This window comes from Theobroma cacao, chromosome 7, assembly GCF_000208745.1.
Source record: "Theobroma cacao cultivar B97-61/B2 chromosome 7, Criollo_cocoa_genome_V2, whole genome shotgun sequence".
NCBI lineage: Eukaryota > Viridiplantae > Streptophyta > Magnoliopsida > Malvales > Malvaceae > Theobroma > Theobroma cacao.
Window position 1 is genome coordinate 19704472 of NC_030856.1, and position 20302 is coordinate 19724773.

At 31.7% G+C, this 20302-nt stretch overlaps 2 protein-coding genes and 1 long non-coding RNA gene across 5 annotated transcripts; 1 reads left to right on the forward strand and 2 right to left on the reverse strand.

Moving 5' to 3' along the window:
* Window positions 5363-6931, forward strand: LOC18594816 (3-oxo-Delta(4,5)-steroid 5-beta-reductase). The gene has a single exon (XM_018124539.1). The coding sequence runs from the start codon at window positions 5631-5633 to the stop codon at window positions 6756-6758; it is 1128 nt and encodes a 375-aa protein (XP_017980028.1). The 5' UTR covers window positions 5363-5630; the 3' UTR covers window positions 6759-6931.
* LOC18594817 lies at window positions 7619-8870 on the reverse strand. The gene is made up of 2 exons (XR_001928693.1): window positions 8327-8870; window positions 7619-7914 (listed from the first exon to the last, which is right to left on the reverse strand). It is a non-coding gene; the product is annotated as an uncharacterized LOC18594817 (long non-coding RNA).
* On the reverse strand, window positions 11943-15576 carry LOC18594818. Of its 3 annotated transcripts, none has more exons than XM_007022462.2 (4): window positions 15306-15576; window positions 12646-12699; window positions 12327-12537; window positions 11943-12213 (listed from the first exon to the last, which is right to left on the reverse strand). In XM_007022462.2, exons 1-4 carry the CDS (start codon window positions 15348-15350, stop codon window positions 12209-12211), a joined length of 315 nt encoding a protein of 104 aa, XP_007022524.2. In that variant the 5' UTR covers window positions 15351-15576; the 3' UTR covers window positions 11943-12208. The 3 variants fall into 3 exon arrangements, 2 of the variants coding, with proteins under 2 accessions (XP_007022524.2, XP_017980042.1); XM_018124553.1 differs by having other exon boundaries at window positions 11944-12213; window positions 12327-12531; window positions 15306-15575; XR_001928686.1 differs by lacking the exons at window positions 11943-12213; window positions 12327-12537; window positions 12646-12699 and adding an exon at window positions 14843-15208 and having other exon boundaries at window positions 15306-15539.

The following is a 20302-nucleotide window of genomic DNA, read 5'->3' on the forward strand; positions in this document are numbered from 1 at the left end:
TTGATGGGTCCATGATGATTTGGGTTGTGGTGGTTTAATCTGCTTGGGTCTAGCTAGCCTTATCTGCTTAAAATTTTATTACTTGATAATGTAAGGTTGATTCTAGATTATTTTGACATAATATTCTAAAATTGCTAGGTAATATTTTTTAGAGTTTGGAAATTAATATGAACAGAAAAACAAATAAAATGATAATAGCAAAAGCAATAAGGTAAAAATATGATAAGATAATAATAATAGAATATGTTTAGTTATAGAAAATATTTAAATTTAGGAGAATATTTATTTAAAATATATAAGTCTTGGCAAATGAAGCATGTATATAAAACAGAAAAAATAGATGTCTAAATAAGGAATACTTATAGTGATGGATTTAACTTTACTTAGAAAGAAATAAATAAAAAGAAGGACAAAAAGAAAAAGAAAAAAAATAAAAAAGGATATAGGAGTGAGTAAATGATTAATGAAAATAAATAAATAAATAAGTGAAATGGAAAAATATATAAAAAATATGATAATAATATAAAAGAAAAAGTAAATGATTGTCTACAAGGGTTAAAATGGTGAGGTAAAAAAAATAGTATATAAATAATGATAGTAAATAAAAAATAAAAAATAATAATAATAAAATTCATCTTATGGGGTCAATATTAATTAATATGAGGGTATAAATTGAATCTTGAAGATACCATAAAGTTAATCATAATAGTACTAATGGTGGGATGATTGATCGGGACGCGATGAGTCATAATCCCGAGCTAATTTTTTCTAGGTTCGAAATCCAAATTAAGGCTCCACCAGTACGATTGGAGGGCCTCGATTTTGAGGTTCAAAGATCTTTATTTTAAGTAAATAAAATTTTTACTACATAATAAATTAGTCAAAAAATACAAATATGGCATATATATAAAAGAATAGATGATACATTTAAGTCGTCCAAAGATAAAAACAAAAATTGTGAAAATGTTAATACCCATAACAATAAATAAATAGATGAATAACTAAAATAGTTAATGATGGAAAATTCAAAACAATAAGTAGTTTAAAATGTAAATTTAAATATTTTGTGGCATAAAATATATTTTAATAGATTAATAAGTATTATATAAAGGAAATAAGATAGATAATAAAAACAAGGAAAAATTAAATTAAAATATATATATATAATAAGGTATCATGCACTAGATTTGGATGAAAGATTATCTACATAAAAAAAATTTGTTCACTTAAATAACATAGAATCATAAATAATTTATAATATATCTAATTACAAAAAGGGAAATATAGAGAAAGAAAATCCATAAGATATAGTGAGGAAGATATAGGAGAACTAAAATAATAATAAAAAATAATAAATAATCAATATAAAATAAAAATAATAATAATAGTAAACTTCATAAACCTAGTATAGATTTCTATTGCATCATGCATACCATGGCATGTAGATATTTTTGTTCACGAGCATAAGTCCTGATGATGGGATTTTCCAAAGATCTTGCGAAGGCGAGTTTCTTTTGAAAAGTTCCCTAGGTGAAAGGATGTTCTCGAGTCCCACTAGTATGATGGGAAGGCTCGAGAAATATCTTTAATAAAAAAGCTTTTGCTTGTAATAGGTTCATATTCATGAAAATATTTTTTCTAAAAAAAAAACATGCGATAACCCCGATGATGGGATTTATTCGTCAAATTTGCGAAAGCCAATTTCTCGAATAACTCCCTAGGTGAAAGAATACCCCCCCGGATCCCACCAATATGATGGGTAGATCCGGGAGAACGTCCTCGATAAATGGTTATTCATCCGACATTTTTTTGTCTCACGCCATGCATTTCATAGTGCCTCATATTCACATTCACTTTAGAATCAAATAAAATAATTTAATAAAATAGGAGATAAAATAAGTGAATAATAGCTAAGGAAACATGATAAGTTTAAAGGTTAAAGCTCAATTGGATGATCTAGAAACCAAATGGTACCATTCATGGAACGGGCGTTCTAAGGATGCTAATCCTTCTCCGAGTGTAACCGCACTCCCGAACCTAACTCTAAAAGACGTAGACCAGTTTAAGATTCTCTCGACGGGCTTAGAATTAATTTAAGATTTCGTCGATTAGAATCGAGTCAACAGGTGGCCAATCACACCTAGAAAAAAGATTGGTGGCGACTCCTAGTGTTTTCATCACGTCTAGCGGTTGGGTTCTTGGACTCGCACGTTACGACACTCGTAACATCAGTTCAGTCTTTAAAGCAATATTTTTTGCTTCAGATAAATTTCGTAATACCTGTACCCTTATCTTGTCTTTAATAATTCGCTTTAACCTTTTCAGATACCTAACAACTTGTTGCGGTTCAGTTTTCCTCAAGTCATTCCTTTTTGCTAGTCTCGTAAATTCTACAATATACTCATATATAGTTTTTTAAACCTTGATGGCACCTTTGGTACTGTTGGAAAAAAATCTACTCATAATTAGGAGGAAGAAAATCATTTTGTAACAACTGCTTCATCCTATACCAAGTTCTATCTAGTGCTTTCCTCTCACAATTCCTTTTGGACTGCAATCTTTCCCACCATGCAGAAGCCCCACTTTTCAATTTACAAGCGACAAGTCTTACTTTTTTTCTTTTTGGAATTTTCATATATTCAAAAAAACTATCTATTTTCGCTATCCAATCTAAAAAATCTTTAATATTCAAACTCCCATTAAAGTAAGGAATATCTACCTTTAATTTTAAATCGCAGATATCTCGACCACCATAATTATTCCTTTTATATATTGCGTACCTCACAAATTCTTCAAAATAATCATCTTCTTCGTCTGAATCTTTCATGTAGACCTGTTGTCTACGGCCATTTGTAGGAACAAGTTTGCCTACAAGTTGTCCGTAAGCTGCATCATCTTCGATACATGGCCTTTCATCATTCCGATTTTTGTTGCCATCTATGCCCAGAGCATCAAGTCAATCTGTAATTTCTTTAAAAAGTTGTTTCAAACGCTAGAGTTTGAGATCCATTCATTGCTTCAAAGCCCTTAATGCCACCACTTGATCTTGCACTGTAGATTTGCACTGCAGATCGCAAGGTCTCAACTCCCTGATCTTCACCATGAGAACAGTCGCCTACCATAACTAGGTCACTTGCCATTAGATTGGGTAAGTTTTTCTTGTTCTGATTCCAATTGACGTAGTGAGTTAGCATGAAAACAAATGCCTAGCACTTGACTGAGCCTTTAAGGTTAATAACGAAGTTTCAAATGTTGAAACTTAAACTCAAGTTTAAAAGAAGAACTCAGAAATGTTATTGGATTATTCAAAAAACTAAGCATAAAAGTCTTATTTATAGCATTATAGGCCCAAATCCTAATAAAACTCTACTTTTAATTATCTAGTACAACTAAAGTAGTTAATAAAAGATTTAAATAAAATAAATGCTCTATTTATAATTAGAATATGACTATCTTAAAGTCCTAGTACAAGTAATTAAATAAAAGAGAAATTCCATTATACCTATAATTCCTATATAGACTCTTAACTAACATAAAAAATATTAAAATTATGAACATGCCCATTATGACTTTTGAACTTTTCGTTTTGACTTTGACGTTTAGTCTGCTCTAAAAAATTATTTACTATACGTTCTATGTCAATCCTCCTCTCTATAAATCACCCATTATCTATTATATTTATAAAAAATCGTTTTAAATATATAACAAAACAATCCTCCTCTCTATAAATCACCCATTATCTATTATATTTATAAAAAATCGTTTTAAATATATAACAAAACAAAATTAACTTTTTTATTGTAAATAAAGTAACTCGTGATTAATGAAAGTTATTTATTAAATGTCTGTAAAAAAATTTATAAAAATAAATTTATTAAATAATTTTAGTTTAATTTTAAAAATTATTATTTTTTATAAAAAATTCATAATAATCTTTAAATTAAAAAAAAAACCGAGGCCAAACATAGCCTTTATGTTCAATGTTTTCTTCTTGTTTTTGTTTTTTACTTTACATTGAGAATGCGTTCATGTGCTGCATTGAATAGGTTTTTGGAGAGTGTGAAATGGGTTTGTGTTACAAGGTATAGCTGTTGTTTGTTGATTTGTGAAGATGGTTGGCAGGTCAGAGGGGAAGAGTACAACTTTTGCAATCAGAATTTATCCTTACGGGCATTTGTGGATTGCGTCTCAGGGATTACAGTTGGCATGTCTCAGGGATTGTGTTACAAGCTTTCAGTAGTTGCTTGGATTTCCACTGGCCTTCAAGCGAGTGACTTGTGCTCAAATCCAAAGTTGTGTGCAAGAAGAAACTTGTGCAAACATATAAAACAGCAAAACGGACTAGGAAATCTGAAATTCCATATAGAGAAACAGAGAAATTTGACTAGAGAATGTTGTTTCTCTTACTTGTTTAAAGCTCGAGAAAGTCGAAGAAACAAAGGAAATCTTGTTCCTGCATTGCTTGGAACTCTGACTTAAACATGAGAAGGAAAAGGAGTTTCGAGCAGAGCTGGCAGAAGAAATGAACCACATGGAACAGCACAAACAATTAAAATCGCCCAAATCAGAGAAGTGAATAATCTGGGAGCAGAGTGAGCAGATATTGAGACTTGTGTTCACACGCAAAGTTTTCTTCCAGCAATGAACTCTACCGCAAGACCATTCACCTCCCTGATTGGGCAAATTTTCGACTATTCCATCATGTTCATTTCTATTACCAGCTCTATCTGCTAAGTGAGCTTCATGAACAAGAAAAAAAAGAAAGTAAAGCCGTGTTAGTAAGACGTTTTTGTTCGAGAAAGTGCTATAAGACGTTTTTACAAATCACCCCTCATTCATTATATTTTCGAAAAATCGTTTTAAATAGATAAAAAAATAAAATTAATTTTTTTATTATAAATAAAAAAATTCATAATTAATAAAAAATTATTATTAAATATTTATAAAAGAATTTATAAAAATAAATATTTATCAAATAGTTTTAATTTAATTTTAACAATATTAATTTTTATAACAAAATTATAATAATTTTTAAATTAAAAAAAAAAACCGAAGCCAAACATAGTCTTTATGTTCAATGTTTTCTTCTTGTTTTTATTTTTTTCTTTCCATTCAGAATGCGTTCATTTGCTGCATTGAATGGGTTTTTGGAGAGTGTGAAATGGGTTTGTGTTACAAGGTATAGCTCTTTTTTGTTGATTTCTGAAGATGGTTGGCAGTTCGAAGGGGAAGAGTACAACTTTTGCAATCAGAATTTATCCTTACAGGCATTTGTTGATTGCGTCATTATATTTAAACATATCATATAATTTCTTAGGTGCGTTATCCTTTCCCATGTGCTACAGTGCTAATGATATTTGTTTTTGTGGTCCAAGATCGGTATGGGTTCGACAAAGGCTTAGAAGAGGATAAGATTTACGTGTCTTGTCAAAAGACCGATTGATTTTGTCTTCCCTTATCTATAAGATAAAACACTCATTTTCTGTCGAATCCAGCGCACAAAAGCACTCATTTTCTTTGTTCTTTTCCACTCATTCCACCCATCCTTCAACTTTTCAGCTATACCTAGCAAAGCTAATCTCTACCTACAGTGCCATCTTGCTTCTATCCAGCTCATCTGAACATCTATAATGGCGAAGATTCCCAACCCTTCCGTAGCCCTGGTCGTCGGTGTCACAGGTATGGCAGGTTTGAGCTTGTCAGAGGCTCTGAAAAAGCCAACAGCGCTTGGCGGTCCATGGAAAGTATACGGCACAGCCAGAAGATCTAAGCCAAGCTGGTTTCCTTCCACGTTTGTTGACCACTACCTCTCATTTGACGCCTCAAACCTCGACGACACAATCAAAAACCTCTCGCCAATCTCCAATGAAGTAACGCACGTCTTCTGGGTCGCAATCCAAGTTCGTGAAAATGAAGAAGCAAACGTCTCTATCAATTCAGCTATGCTAAAAAACGTTCTTGATGTTCTCAAATCAGGTACATCTCCCCGGCTCTGTCGTGTTACCTTGCAAACAGGAACCAAGCAGTACATGGGTCCAATCTTTGATACTTCACTTGGAATCCAGCTTCTCCCTCACGACCCACCATTCCAAGAGGACATGCCAAGGCTACCTTACCCCAATTTCTATTATGCTCTGGAAGATCTTTTGGCTTCGTATACACCATCTTTCTCATATTCTGTCCTTCGTTCATCTATAATAATCGGTGCTTCTTCGAGGAGTGTTTACAATTCATTGCTTTGTTTGGCAGTTTATGCCAATATTTGTAAGAACCAAGGCTTGCCATTTCGATTCCCTGGCAATCGATACACATGGGAGCATTTCTGCGATGCGTCCGATGCAGGAGTGCTTGCAGAGCAACACATCTGGGCAGCAGTCTCGGAGAAGGCTAAGAATCAAGCCTTCAATTGCACTAATGGCGATGTTTTTACATGGAAAAGCTTCTGGAAGGAGTTGTCCAAGGTTTTCAATGTACAGTTTGTCCAGTTTGATGGAAAGGAAAAGTTTGATGTGGTTGAGATAATGAAGAAGAATGCTTCAGTTTGGGATCAGATTGTGGAAGACAATGGGCTCTTTAGGACCAAAATAGAGGATATGATCACTTCCTTTGATGCACTCAAGACAGTATTAAATTTTGAGTTTCAACATTTTTCTAGCATGACAAAGAGTCGAGATTTTGGTTTCTTTGGATATGCTGATACTCTTAGGAGCATTGAAATGTGGGTCAGAAGATCACAAGAAATGAAAATTATACCTTAATATCGAATTCCCAACAGCTCAACGTCCACAAATACATGGAGATATAAACTACGCTTCTTAGTTTCTTTGGTAATTCCGTTTTTTTCCCTTTGTAGAAAGAGAAAGATTTCTTTCAATTATAAGATGTCATATTTTTTCAAAATTAGTAAATTAAGAATTGTTTTAAGTATCAATCATATACCACTATATGAATTTGACAACATTATTTATGTTACTCATATAATTAATTGTAAAATTATTAATTTCATTAACTAGTTTAATATAAATACATATGATTTGGTCAATTAAATCTAAATGAATCATCTTTATCTCTAAATAAATTAAACTCAAATTTGACCAATCAAGATTTATGTATGAGTCATCCAATTTATCTTTAAAAAAATTAAGATAATTTAGGAATGAAATCCAAATTGCTAGATTTCAATCGTGCTCAAAGAAAAGAATGAAATTCAAAAATTAATAATTAAAATTGAATAGCGCAACAAAAATAAACATAAAAAATCGAAACCTTTATAAGATCACTTGTTTTGGTGTTTGATCGGATTTACTTTATACAAACAAGCAAATTATCAGTTATCTTTAATAATGATTTCAATAAATCACAAATCATGACCCCTTTTCTTGATTACATACCAAAGTCCCATTGTCACAAATTAAAACTGTCTATGTATTCAGCCTCTAACAGATGATAGATTGAAGCCTTTCTTTAAAATAAGAATTATTTAATTATTTAAAATATTTAATTTTAAGCTTTTGAAGTTACTAAACCATCCTTGCTTGATTTTTTTTTTTATTTGAGTTTCGAGATGCTGTTTTTTTTCTACTTTTCTGGTACACTATTTTCCAGGCAGTTCAAAATATCTCGAAAGTATTATCTTGTTGAGTTGTTTTGTAAATATACGATATCTTTAGGCAAGTTTAATGCAGTAATACATATGAATGACCTATTGAGTCAAATATTCAAAGCAAAAGAAAAGACTTGAAATGAGAAGAGTGGCATTTCCAGACCTAGTTGGCTTCCCGAGCTTTATCATGATGACTCGCTCCAACTTGACTCGTCATCTTTAGATAAACATTCGACCTAACATAAATTTCTCCACATCTACGGCACCTTCCATCATGGCCGTCGGACTCTCATCACAAATCTGTTCCCCTCCTATACCCGATATGAAATTCATATTACATCATTGAAAAAACTGAAATTTAAACAATAAAATAACCGTACGATTATGTGTTCAATCACATATATTGTTTTGGGATTGATTATTTACTTTCAATATTAATGCATTAAAATTGACTTATAGTCAAAAGTTAAGGATGTAAGGTGATTTATCTTATTTTTTAATGCAAAAGAAATTAAAAATTCATAAAAGATAAATTTGAAATGTAAAAAAAATAAAAATATTAAGTGTTCAAATAAGAAAAATATAATTGGAGACATTCAAAGGAGAAAAACAAATAAAAAATGGCACCGAATGAGTAAGTTATGGAAAAAGTTGCAAAAGGCAAGACAACAGATCTAAGTCAAAGTAGGAGTTCTTTTGCCATCTCTAATGAAAGATTGATACCAAATCTTAAGTCGAAGAAACAAGGGATATATTGTCCCTGCATTGCTTTGAACTCTGATTCAAACATGAGAAGGAAAAGGAGTTTCGAGCAGAGCTGGCAGAAGAAATGAACCACATGGAACAGCACAAACAATTAAAATCGCCCAAATCAGAGAAGTGAATAATCTGGGAGCAGAGTGAGCAGATATTGAGACTTGTGTTCACACGCAAAGTTTTCTTCCAGCAATGATCTCTACCGCAAGACCATTCACCTCCCTGATTGGGCAACTTTTAGACTGTTCCATGATGTTCATTTCTATTACCAGCTCTACCTGCTAAGTCATGTTCATGAACAAGAGAACAAGGCAAGCGAAGACCTTTCAGTCGGACGCTTTTCAAAGAGATTGTTGAACAAACGACAACTGGGACTCTCGCTCGTATCGAGCGCTTTTCCGTTCGATACTCACAAGGGTCGACCGACCAAGCAGAAAGTTCCGCATAGTACGTAATTTTGCTCATTTCAAGTGGAGTTGTGGGCCAAACTTCATTGGGCACAAGGGGGTTGCTTTTTTTCTTTTTAATAGCAAGATAGTACTTTTAGTTTGGTAAATGTCACATCATTCTTTATTGAAGAATTAAATAGTAATGAATTTGATCTTTACTGTTTAACCCAATACATGTGAATTTGGACAAACAATTTTAGGCTCCAGCTTAATTAGATTGTTAAATAATATATATTTTTACTTAATTTCAGTTTTAGGGATAAATGTAAAATATAAATATTGTATAAAAACAATATTTTACTAATAATTAAATAGATAAATTGGGTCAAGCTTGGACTCGGTTCTTAAAAGGAAAAGGCCGGTCCATTACACCTTTATGTCTGCCTCGACATGGAGATTAGGGAAACCCCTTTAATTTATAATGGTTTTGATATTGCTTTCAAAAATTATAACATTGATAAAATGTAATTTTGGTATCAAAACGTAAAAATAATTATTAAAAATTACTATAGAATATAGAAAAAGTAAGAGTTGTAAATTAAAAAAAAAAGGAAAAATAGACGTAATTGTGAAATGATCCAAAAAAAGAAAAATGGATATTCTATTTGGTTGGAATGTAAGAAATATTTATACTAACTTTGTCTTCCTTTTATCCATCTTTCTTTTCTTGGATTTCTCAAAACTCTAATATCCTTATTTTTATATATATTTAAAGTTATTTTTCATGATTTTTTTTTACTTTTGGACATTAAAAACCAATAAGCATCAATTTCATAAAAAGATTAAAAAATTTTAATATAAAATGCATTGAAAGCAAAATGTTTTTCTTAATCCTAAAAGTCAAAGATTGACAAGTAAAATGAGAGTTAAAACTTATTTTTAGTTTCAAAATGAATTTGGGTTTGTAAAATTATTATAGATTTGAGTTCAAATTATTTTTTGTTTAGAATAATATCTTGAGTTCAAATTGGTTTTGGATCATTTTGAGTTTTAGATGTTCATTTCTCAAATTATTAGAATGCCAAATGAGTTTAAGTGACACTAACTAATTAGTAAGTTTACAAGTAATAATTAATAAAAATGTTTTTTTAATTTGATGAATTATATATTGGAAGGAAACACGATTTCAAATCTAAACTAGATAAAGGATTAGCTAATGATAAAAGTGTCACATCCCAATTTTGGGGTCATGACCGAAGCAAGGGTCTAATGGGAAAAAGTCACTAGACCCAAACAAGCCTTAAAATAACTGACAAAATTCAAATAACGGAATTTAAACCATAAGACGCATCTCCATGTATGCATGCATGTATGTATATATTTAGAGTTCAAATGCACTACCTTATGCTCAATATTCAAAACAAAAGTACATTTAAAAAGAGACAGGGTAATATGTCATCTCGTGACCAAATAATAAAGTATGAATACTTATAATTACAAGGTATAAAACAAAGTTTGATAATCCTATTAGTTAAACAAATAGAGACAATGATAGCAGAGTACAACTCAATAAAAAGAGTGACATCTATGTTGGTTCTTAAAAAAGGTGTTAGACGAGAGTGAATAGCATTTTTAAAAATATTTAGAAGGCAATACTTTGAGTTTAAGAACTTTTGAATGATTTGAGATGGAAAGCTTGAAAACTTGTTGAGGTTAGAGAACACTAAGTAAAAAGAGGGTTAATAGGAGTGGACAAAATATAATATTTATGGTATTTGGATCCCTTTGATCTACATCCACTACTTTAATATTTCCAATCAATGATTTTTAACCTAATTTCACTAATTAGTAGAATTAACAACTTTCACTAAAATTTTAAAAGGTGAGCTTTTAATCGAAACTCCAAACCTTAAACTTTCCTAAGCTTAGTCTACCCCTTAGAGTGACTTACACACTCTAAGTAACCGAGGAATTGTTGGTATGAAAAGAAGTGCGGAAAGGCGTGAATAGTATTTAAAAATATTTTTAAAAGAATTCATTGGAAGATGAAAACTGCTTGAAAGATTTAAGATGGATAGCTTAAACCTTGTTGAAGTTAGTGAGCACTAAGTAAAGAAAGGTTAAAAAAAGTACATAAAATTCAATATCTATAGTGATTCAATCTACTTGACCAACATCAACTATCTAGTAGATTATGGGAGGACTAAGTACATCAGAATTCAATATCATTCTATTAGGGAGGTAGTTAAAAATGGTGAGATATCTGTTATTCATTGCGGTATAGATGAGCAACTAGCAAACATTTTCACCAAAGGGCTTGATAAAGACATGTTTGAAAATTTGAGAGCTAAAGTGGGAGTCTGCAATTCAAGCTTCTACAAGGTGTGTTGAAGATGGAAGCTTGTTGCAGTCACAGCATGTAACATCTTGCACGTGTAGTTTGTTGGAGTCATGGCGTGTAACATCTTGTAGTCATGGCGTGTAACTTCCAGCAGTCGTGGCGTGGAACTTGTTGGAGTCTTGGCATGTAGCTTGTTGAAGTTATGGCGTGTAGTTTGCAACTTCCGTAACCAACGTGCTGCTGTTTACTTTTTTATTATTTTGTTTTCTTTTATTCTTGTCATTTTTCTATTATTTTGACTGTCAGTGCATTGGGATTGAAAATTTTCAAATGTAAAAAGAACCTCTAGTTTGTTATTTCCTTGGAGACTTTGAGTTAGAGTCTATTTTTCATTTTTATTTTGTCAAGACGAAGGCCGTTGCACTACATGACAACGTTTTCTTCTTTGTAAAAGCCTTTATATAAGACTTCTTTTAAGTGTTACTAAAAAAATAGTCTTCTTCCCCAATTTAGTTTTCCTCTTTGTATTGCCTTGAATTTCATTGAGCAGCTCCGTATTCATCAGAAAAATATTATTCAAAAACTAACAGAACACCGATATCTTGGACCTCTCAAATAGCAGAAAACAGATGCTCATCCATCAAAAGAAGTTGAATATCGAGCAAACGCAGCTTTTATTTCTGAACTCACTTGGATACAGTTCCTAATGTGAGAATTTCATATCAAATCCAAGATTACTCCAGTTGTGCGGTGATAATATGAGTGCTGTATTTGAATTTATAATACTTCTCACTTGTATAACTTGTAATATAAATACATGATAATAGAGAATGGCAGCCTTCCTTTTCCCATAAACGTTCTGTTTTATAATTTGCTATATGGTGCTAAGCCGATGTGGTAGAATAATTTAATAGTGATATAATTAAAGTTTGATAAAAATATGAAATTGAAAATTGGCGGATTATAACATAAAATAACAGTACTACTACTGAAAATAACATAAAAATTTGTTAAAAGATGATATACAAAGCAAGAAATAGGCTAAAGCAAAGGATTAAAATACGCAAAAGGATGGATCCAATGGACGGCTGTTGCGCAAACCCCAGCAATGTACTTCATTTAATCTGCAAATAAAATGACAAAAATTAAAATTAAAATAATAAGATGGAAACTCTTTTCAATGTATGAGTTAGATGAATAGAAAACAATTGGGAGAGTGGGAACGGCCATCAATTACCATCCAACAGATCAAGGACAGCATCGATGCAAAGCTGGATCCGAGCAATGTTCATTGCTGCTAGACGATTGCCTTTCTTGATTTCTGAATTTTTTCGCTCAAGCTTTCTCAGCCTTGTCTTCGCTTTCTGTTCGGCCCCTTCCATGTGGTTCAGTTCTGCCCTCGTCTCGGCTAACACTGCTTCGAACCATTTTGTTTCCTTTTCCTTTTCCTTTCCATTGTTAAATGGTTTAAAATTAGTACAATAATCGGAACCCAAACCAGATCAAATCAAGATTCATTAGACAAAGAGAAAGCAAATCAAGCAATGCAGCGGTACCTGAACCTTCCTTTTCCAGGACCAATGATGCTTCTTTTTGGGAACTTTCGATTTCTGCAAACAAATACAACACTCTTATTGCTAATAAAAAACAAAAAAAAATTTATTAATTGATCCATGATCTTTCTATTTAAAAAATAATGTTCAAAATTTTTTCCCCAAATTCAAAAAAAAAAAAATAATAATAAAAGAAAAAAAATAATTAATTCATTAACTTGACCTTAATTGTTTACTTACAATTAGAGGTGTCTATGAATTGAGCTTAACTCAAACTAATCTTTTTTAAAGTCAAGTTGGAGTCTTTTACTCATTTACATATGATTTTATTATTTAAATATTTCTTAAAAATATTTTATATTATATAAAACTAAACTAATTTATAAAGTGATACACAAAAATGTTACTGTGTGTATAGCTGTTGTTAGTGTAGCTTTTGTAGTGGGCAACTTGTTATGCTAAATCTCGATCCTTTTACTTTTGGTGAATGATTGATTTTTTTCTTTTTATTTAAGGAAGCCTTTACCAGGCTTTTGAATTATACGATGAGATGTAGTTCTCTCGACCTCATAAACCTCACCTATCATTTTAAGATTCAGATCAAAATATTAAAATTGGAGTCTCAAGTATTTATGTTATATGCAATTGACTTCATTTCAGTCTAATCATGATTGATGATACTTAATCCGTTGCTCTTTAAACCTTATTTAATGTCTAAAATATAAAGGACAATGCTTGCTTTTAGAAGTGTCTAAAATTCAAGCTATCAATCTAGGCCTGCAAGTCCAACTCGTCTCGGCTAGACCTTGAATCTAGATTTTTTTTATTTAATGATAAATAATATAGTTTTATTTAAATATAATGTTAAAAATAATTTAAATATATTAATATAAAATAATAGTTAAATGAATGAGTAAAAAATGAGACCTTAGAAGTCCAACTTAAAATGATCCATGAATACCTCCACTTGCTTCTATTGTAGTACAGTTAATTATTGATCTGATTTTCCATTGAAAAAGAAGATTGATATGTAAAATAATAGAGGTGTCTATTCGTTTGTGACCCACTCAAGCCCGCAAACCTACCCACTACTGCGTTGGGTTAATTTGGATTTGTTTTTTGGTTTAGTGGGCTATGTAGGACCCGTAAAACTCTTGACTAGTACAGTAAGGGGATGGTCGAACCATACCCGGCATATTGGATACCACTTTTATTACGTTTAGGATACATTTTTTTCCAAAAGATCTTAGCATAGTTACCATATGGTATAATGCCTAAAATTTTATTCAGTAAAAATTAGAAAAATTAAAATTAATTTTTATTCTTCTATTGTATTTAATTAAATTTTTATATTTTAATTTTTATTAAAAATTTCTTATAATTAACGATTATCTGAATGTCATTAAATAAAATGTGATGCTATTGTTAAGAGTAAAAAAATTACGTGATTATGTCATCATGTCACATCAAGATACTATACATTATCTACTATAATATGTTAATATATCATATTAGCATTACTTAATATAAATATGACAATTAACTTTTAAGTGTAAGAATATATTTGATTCAAAAAAAAAATAGTTTAAAGGTTCGTTTTAGGTATTATGCCTTACCAAAGTGTATTTTTACAAATAATATGTAATTATACATTTAAATAATAAATATTTTAAAAATATATACAAATATAATATTCGACTGGACAATTATGAAGATTTATCTCTTTCTTGAGATAAAAGTTCAACCTATTAGTAAAATTTAAGTGATTTTCATTTAATTTAATTTTTTTTGAATTGAGTCAAAACCCATTTAACTAGGTCAATACTGGTTTAATACCAAATTTTAAAAAAAAAAAAAACTTAAAGGTTGTACTACGTTTACATGATCTAACGTAAGAACCGAGCTTGTTTCACGATTGAAGTAACCGATTCAATCAATCTAACCAATTATCTTAATAGTCGTGATGTCTTTTCCCTTCTTTTTTAATTCCAAAAGGAGAAAAGCAACAAAGGTAATGATTACCATCAATTGTTTAAGTTCAATTGGCAACATTCTTGAATTTACTCGTTTATTTTCGAGATAAGTTCAAGCTCAGCTGACCAATGGAATTTTGTTCAAGTGCTTTGATATTTGACTTGAGCATAAATAAGTCGTTGATACCAATTATATTTATAATACAAAAATAAGTCGTTGAGCTCATAGTGAAATATCTTTCGAGCTAATTGTAGTATCAGAAAAAATAAAATTCGATCTAGTGCAAGCTGATCGAATTTGAAGACTTGAGTTTTGCATTCAAGTCAACTCAAACTTTCCACTATGTTCATCAGATTCAACTTGATTACTTCTGTATTTGGAATCATTCATGATGGAGATGGCAATGGGATGTGGTCTAACAGATCATATCTGATCAAGGTACTTGGATTTTCACAGTTCAACTCGAACCAATCTGCATCCGATCAAGATGGATCTGGATGGAATTGGGCAGATGTGTGTTTATTTTGCCATCCTACTCATGAGTTGGGTCCCCTCTAACAGTAAGTCTCGACGCTACTCTTCAAACACCTCTCTAATATAACAACAGAAATAGTAAATGAAGATGCATGGCAAAAAAACAGATGAAAAAGTATAAAGAAGTACGGCAAATGAAGTTTCTTAATCTATACCAGATGCTTTCGTAGCGTTGATGGCAGGCCTTTTCCTTTCGCCATTCTTTTGTTTATTTTCACAGTCGAAGAAGCGTAGCAATCTTCCCTTCCTCGTCTGACTATACAACTCTACTGGGGTAAACCGTACTCTTTATATATTGGGGTCCTGACAAAGAGGCTATTTCCACGAAACTTCAATAAAGACCGTCGCAAGTGTCGCGCGGTTACGTTCGATAAAATTGACAGAGTCGGGCGTTCGAGACGATTCACTCCTTCCACTGTCGGTGGCTAGGCGCACCAATAAAAATCTTAATAATTAATAATTAATAAAAATGAAAAAATAAATAAATTTAACGACATAATTCCTTAAAGTGAAAAAATATGACCTTTTCTTTTTGTTGCAATTTCTTCCGATTTTCCTTTTTTTTCTTGCATGTGTATATGTATAATTGAGTTTAGAAATTCCAGGAAAATCTTTCCAACTCAATCATTACTATTTTCTGTAATTTTAAAAAATAAATGAAAATGGAAAAAAGGAAAAAATTATGTTAATGTTAAATAGGGCAAAAGAGAAATTATATGTTCAGATGCATTATTATTTTGATTTTCTAGTATTAATTTTTTTATTTTAACATTTCTGAACCTTTTAACTCCATTTTTTTTAAAAAAAGCTTAATTTGATTTTTTGCACTTCTAGTTTTTGTTGATCCTGAATAATTTTTTCAGAACAAATCAATATAAGTTTAAATTTTTCTAACCCCTTAAATCAATTTAAGTAATGTCTGAATTTTTATTTTTTTTGGGCTTAAGTGTTATTAGTTCATTAATGATTGTTAATTAAAATTTGAAGGAACAGTAAGAAGTCTTGTAAGTCAAAGTATCAAAAATAATATCCAGATCAGTGAAAATTGAAAGTACCAAAAATCAATTTAAGTTTAAATTTTTCTCTTTTTTTTGGAGAAAAAAGGGGTTAAAAAAGTTCAAAAATCTTAAAATAAGAAAAGAAATTTTAATAGCATAAAATAAAATAATAATGCATATGAATATATGACTTCTCTTTTTTATATTTTAAGCATTAAAATAAAATTTATTTTTTACCAAACAATTATGAGTGTTAATGAGAGGACACATATCTAGCTTGTCTGGCTTGTTGGTTTGTTTGGGCAATTTGGCCTACCTATTGGGCCTAGGCTGGTCTGAACTCTTGGACTGTGACATTCTCCCTAATTCAATTCGATAACGCTTTGTTGCCTCGTGGAAAAGCTCCACCTTGTCTTGGAACTACCATAGGTCTTCCATTGACTCCCAACTTGTCTCGTTCTTTAGTAGCCTTTTCTATTTCACTAAATATTGGTGCCTTGGTCTATAATTCTTTTGCCTTAGCATTCTATGGGCCAAAAATTGCTCCACTTCTCACTCACATGTTGCCCTAATTACTATTGGCCCTCTATGGCTTACCTTTTACTAGGATCATGGTCATCTGCATGGTAAGGCGTCAACATATTAATGTGGAAAACTAGATGTACCTTCGATTTGGGCGGTAACTCCAACTTGTATGCCACTTTTTAGACCTTTTTTTATACTCGATATAGTCCCTCATAGCATCAAACTAGTCCTTTGTGGAGACCTTTATTTCTGAGCACCAAGTGAAGTTTTACCATCATAAAGTTGGCTACCTCGAAATGCATATCTCTTCGAGACTGATTAACCCACTTTTCATCTTCTTGGTTGCTTTGTGTAAATAGGCTTGAGCTAAGTCTAGTTGTTCTTACCAAGCTTGAGCATGTTTATAGGTTGAAAGCACTGGACCAATGTAGCTAGCTGTTACGATACTCAATGTGTGAGGCTATTGCCTTGTTACCAACTCGAAAGGGCTTTGCCTAATTGCCTCACTTATTTGTAAGTTGTGGGAAAATTGTGCCACATCTATCCAACTTGAAAGGGCTTTATTCAGTTTCCAAAATGGTGTAAGTACATCTCTAACAGGGCATTATGCTCTCAGTTTGCCCATTTATCTGAAGGTGAAAGCTTGTGGAAAAGTTCAACTTAGACCCCATTATTTTGAAGAGTTTGGTCTAGAATCTCCCAATGAATTGTCCATCCTTGTCACTTAGAATGGTTAGTGGAACACCTTAGTATTTAACTACATACCTCATGAATAGTCTTGCAGCCTCCTTGGCTGGACATTCATGAATAGTAGGGATGAAAGTGGCATATTTGGAGAAGTTGTTTACCATGACCATGATGCACCCCAATCCATCTACCTTTGGCACTCCCATGATGAAGTCCATACGCTTTCTCATTGGCGGCTAGGTATGGGTAGTGGCTTGCATAATCTTGCAACCTTTTTTTGCTCCATCTTGTCTTGATGGCATATTAGACAAGTGCATACATAACTTTCCACATTTTCTCTATGTGACCAATAGTAACTTTCCTTTACCAATGCCAAGGTGCGGTGTATCCAAGGGTGTCTAGCCCAACTCAAATCATGGCACTCCGTTATGATCTTTCTGTGCAATCCTCTATGTTACAGCACATATAACCTCAACCCTTGGTGTAGAAAAGACCATATTGGATCCAAAACTGTCTGATTTTCCCATCCTTGGTGTACTTCATTAATGATTGTGCCATAGTATCATGTGGTAGCCCCTTTTTGATGTGTAGCAAAAGCGCCCCTTACGCTTTGCTCACGATTGCTAATGTGCTATTCCTACTGAGTGTGCTTGCCACCAAATTTGTCTTATTAGGCTTATACTCTAACTGGTAGTCAAATTCTACTAAGAAGTCTTGCCAACGAGATTGTTCAAGATTGAGCTTTTTCTGGTTTTGAAAGTACGATGTCACACATTGTATGTCATTACTGTTAGCTTTAAAATTATTATAGTTTTGATTATGACAAAATGATCAAATTTGCTTAAACATTATTTGATTGATACTTGACAAGTTCTTGAAATGATTTAACTCCCATACATTTGTTCTTACATAGTTACAAGCTTGACTCTTGAAGTTATTGAACTATATCTATAAGCTTATATGACTTAGGTGTATGAATGCTTATGATTCCCATTCATTAAAGTCTAATTTAAAGATTAAAGGAAAATCTAGACGCACTTATTAAGGGGGAGTTTTGAATATCTTTTTTAATGCTGACAAAAAAGGAGAAAAGGAAAACTAAGTTAAATAGAGTTTGATAAGTCTTTATGTTTAATTTATGAGTGTGATGCTTAGTTATGGTTTTCTTGATTATTATGTGTTAGTTATTATGGATATTCAATATATCTTGCTTAGCTACTGTGGATATTGTATATCTTATTTAGCTATTGTAGATATTATAAATATTTTATTGCAAATCTTTAAAGAAAACTAGATGCATTAACTAAGGGGGAGCAACTCATTATGCATAAAGGTTTGAAGCATTCTTATTGAATATAGATATTGCACTCTTAATCTAGAAGTGTTTTGTCATCATCAAAAATAAGAGAGAGAGAATGTTGACTCTGTATGTTTTTGTTGATAACAAAACATTCCTATTCATTGGTGTTAATTATATTATTTAAGTGTGTACGAGAAAAATTCATTAATATATTTCGTATTTGAAAGCAAGTCAAGATGCTTGTTCAGTTGTAAGATGGGTTAATTGATTAAACAAGCAAACACGAAAGAGCTTTAATGAAGACAAATTAGTCATAACTTATTTATACAAATCCTTAATCAGCTAAAGTAATTTTGGGCACTACACTAATGATAGACAGAAAGGTCTTAGTTGGTTAACCGAAGATTTAATCAATGAAGCAAGTGCTAGATGGAAAACGAAAGCCTTTTAATCAATTAAAGGAAAGGAGTTAACTGGTTAAAGGTCAAAGTTAATGTGTCAAGAAGCACCAAAATTCAAATGTATCGTCCAATGCACCAAACTAGGAGATTTAAAGTTGAAGAATTCTTAATTGGTTGGAGTCAATTTTAATCAATTAAGGATGAATGGAGGAAGCTTCAATAAGTGAAAGGGATCATTAATTGATTGAAAAGAGGTTAGCCAAAAACAATGCTTGAAGGTGATTGAAAACAGAAAGCTATTAATTAGTTAAAGCTACTGTTAATTGGTTAACATAGAGAAGTAGTGTGTAAGTCAAAGAAGACTTAATCGATTAAAACTTACCTTTAACTAGTTAATAAAACACTATTTGTACATTTAAATTTAAGCATAAAAAGACAAAATAACAGCTAAAAATGGCTAGTTTTTGTCTCCAATGGCCAGAAGTGATTTTTCAAGTATTTAAAGCCTCTCTAACAGTAAAAAATCATATAGAGAAGTCATCCAAAGTGATTTTAGCTTAAAACACCAAAAACCTTCTTTATACACTTGTATTTCACTCCCATCCGTTGAAAAAGTGTTTAAACTTAACATTGTACATCTTAGATAAACTAAGTGATCAATTTTACTTCATATTTTATCTATTTCTTGCTTACTTAGAGTGTGCGAGGCACTCTAAGCGATTGATCAAGCCGGGGTTAGCTTGGTTATTGTTGTAGGTTATAACTTAGCTTTAGAAAAGTTAGTTTTGGGTTTTGGTTAATCCCAAGAAAAACCATTGTTAAAGGTTGTGGTTGAGCCAGTGAACAGCCATTGTAAAACTTTGGTGGAAGATTGGAAATTCTACTGATTTTAGTGAATTGGTTTGAAAATCCTTGATCAGAAGATCAAGGTAATGGATGTAGGTTAAGGGGACTGAACAATAATAAATTTTGAATATTATCTACTTTCTTTTATTTCTTCATTCTACTTATTCTTAAATCACTCATTCAATAAGTTTCAAACTTTCCTTATCAACTTCTTTTAACAAACTCTTAACTAGGAATTAATTTTAGTGACATTTGGAAAATGCTATTCACCCCTCTCTAACACATTCCTTGGGACCAACAATTACCATGAATAAAGCCCTAAGTGGGTAGTGTCTCCATGTACGAAGGCAATACACTACTATGGTCATTTCTTTCTCTTGCCCTATGTACCTCTA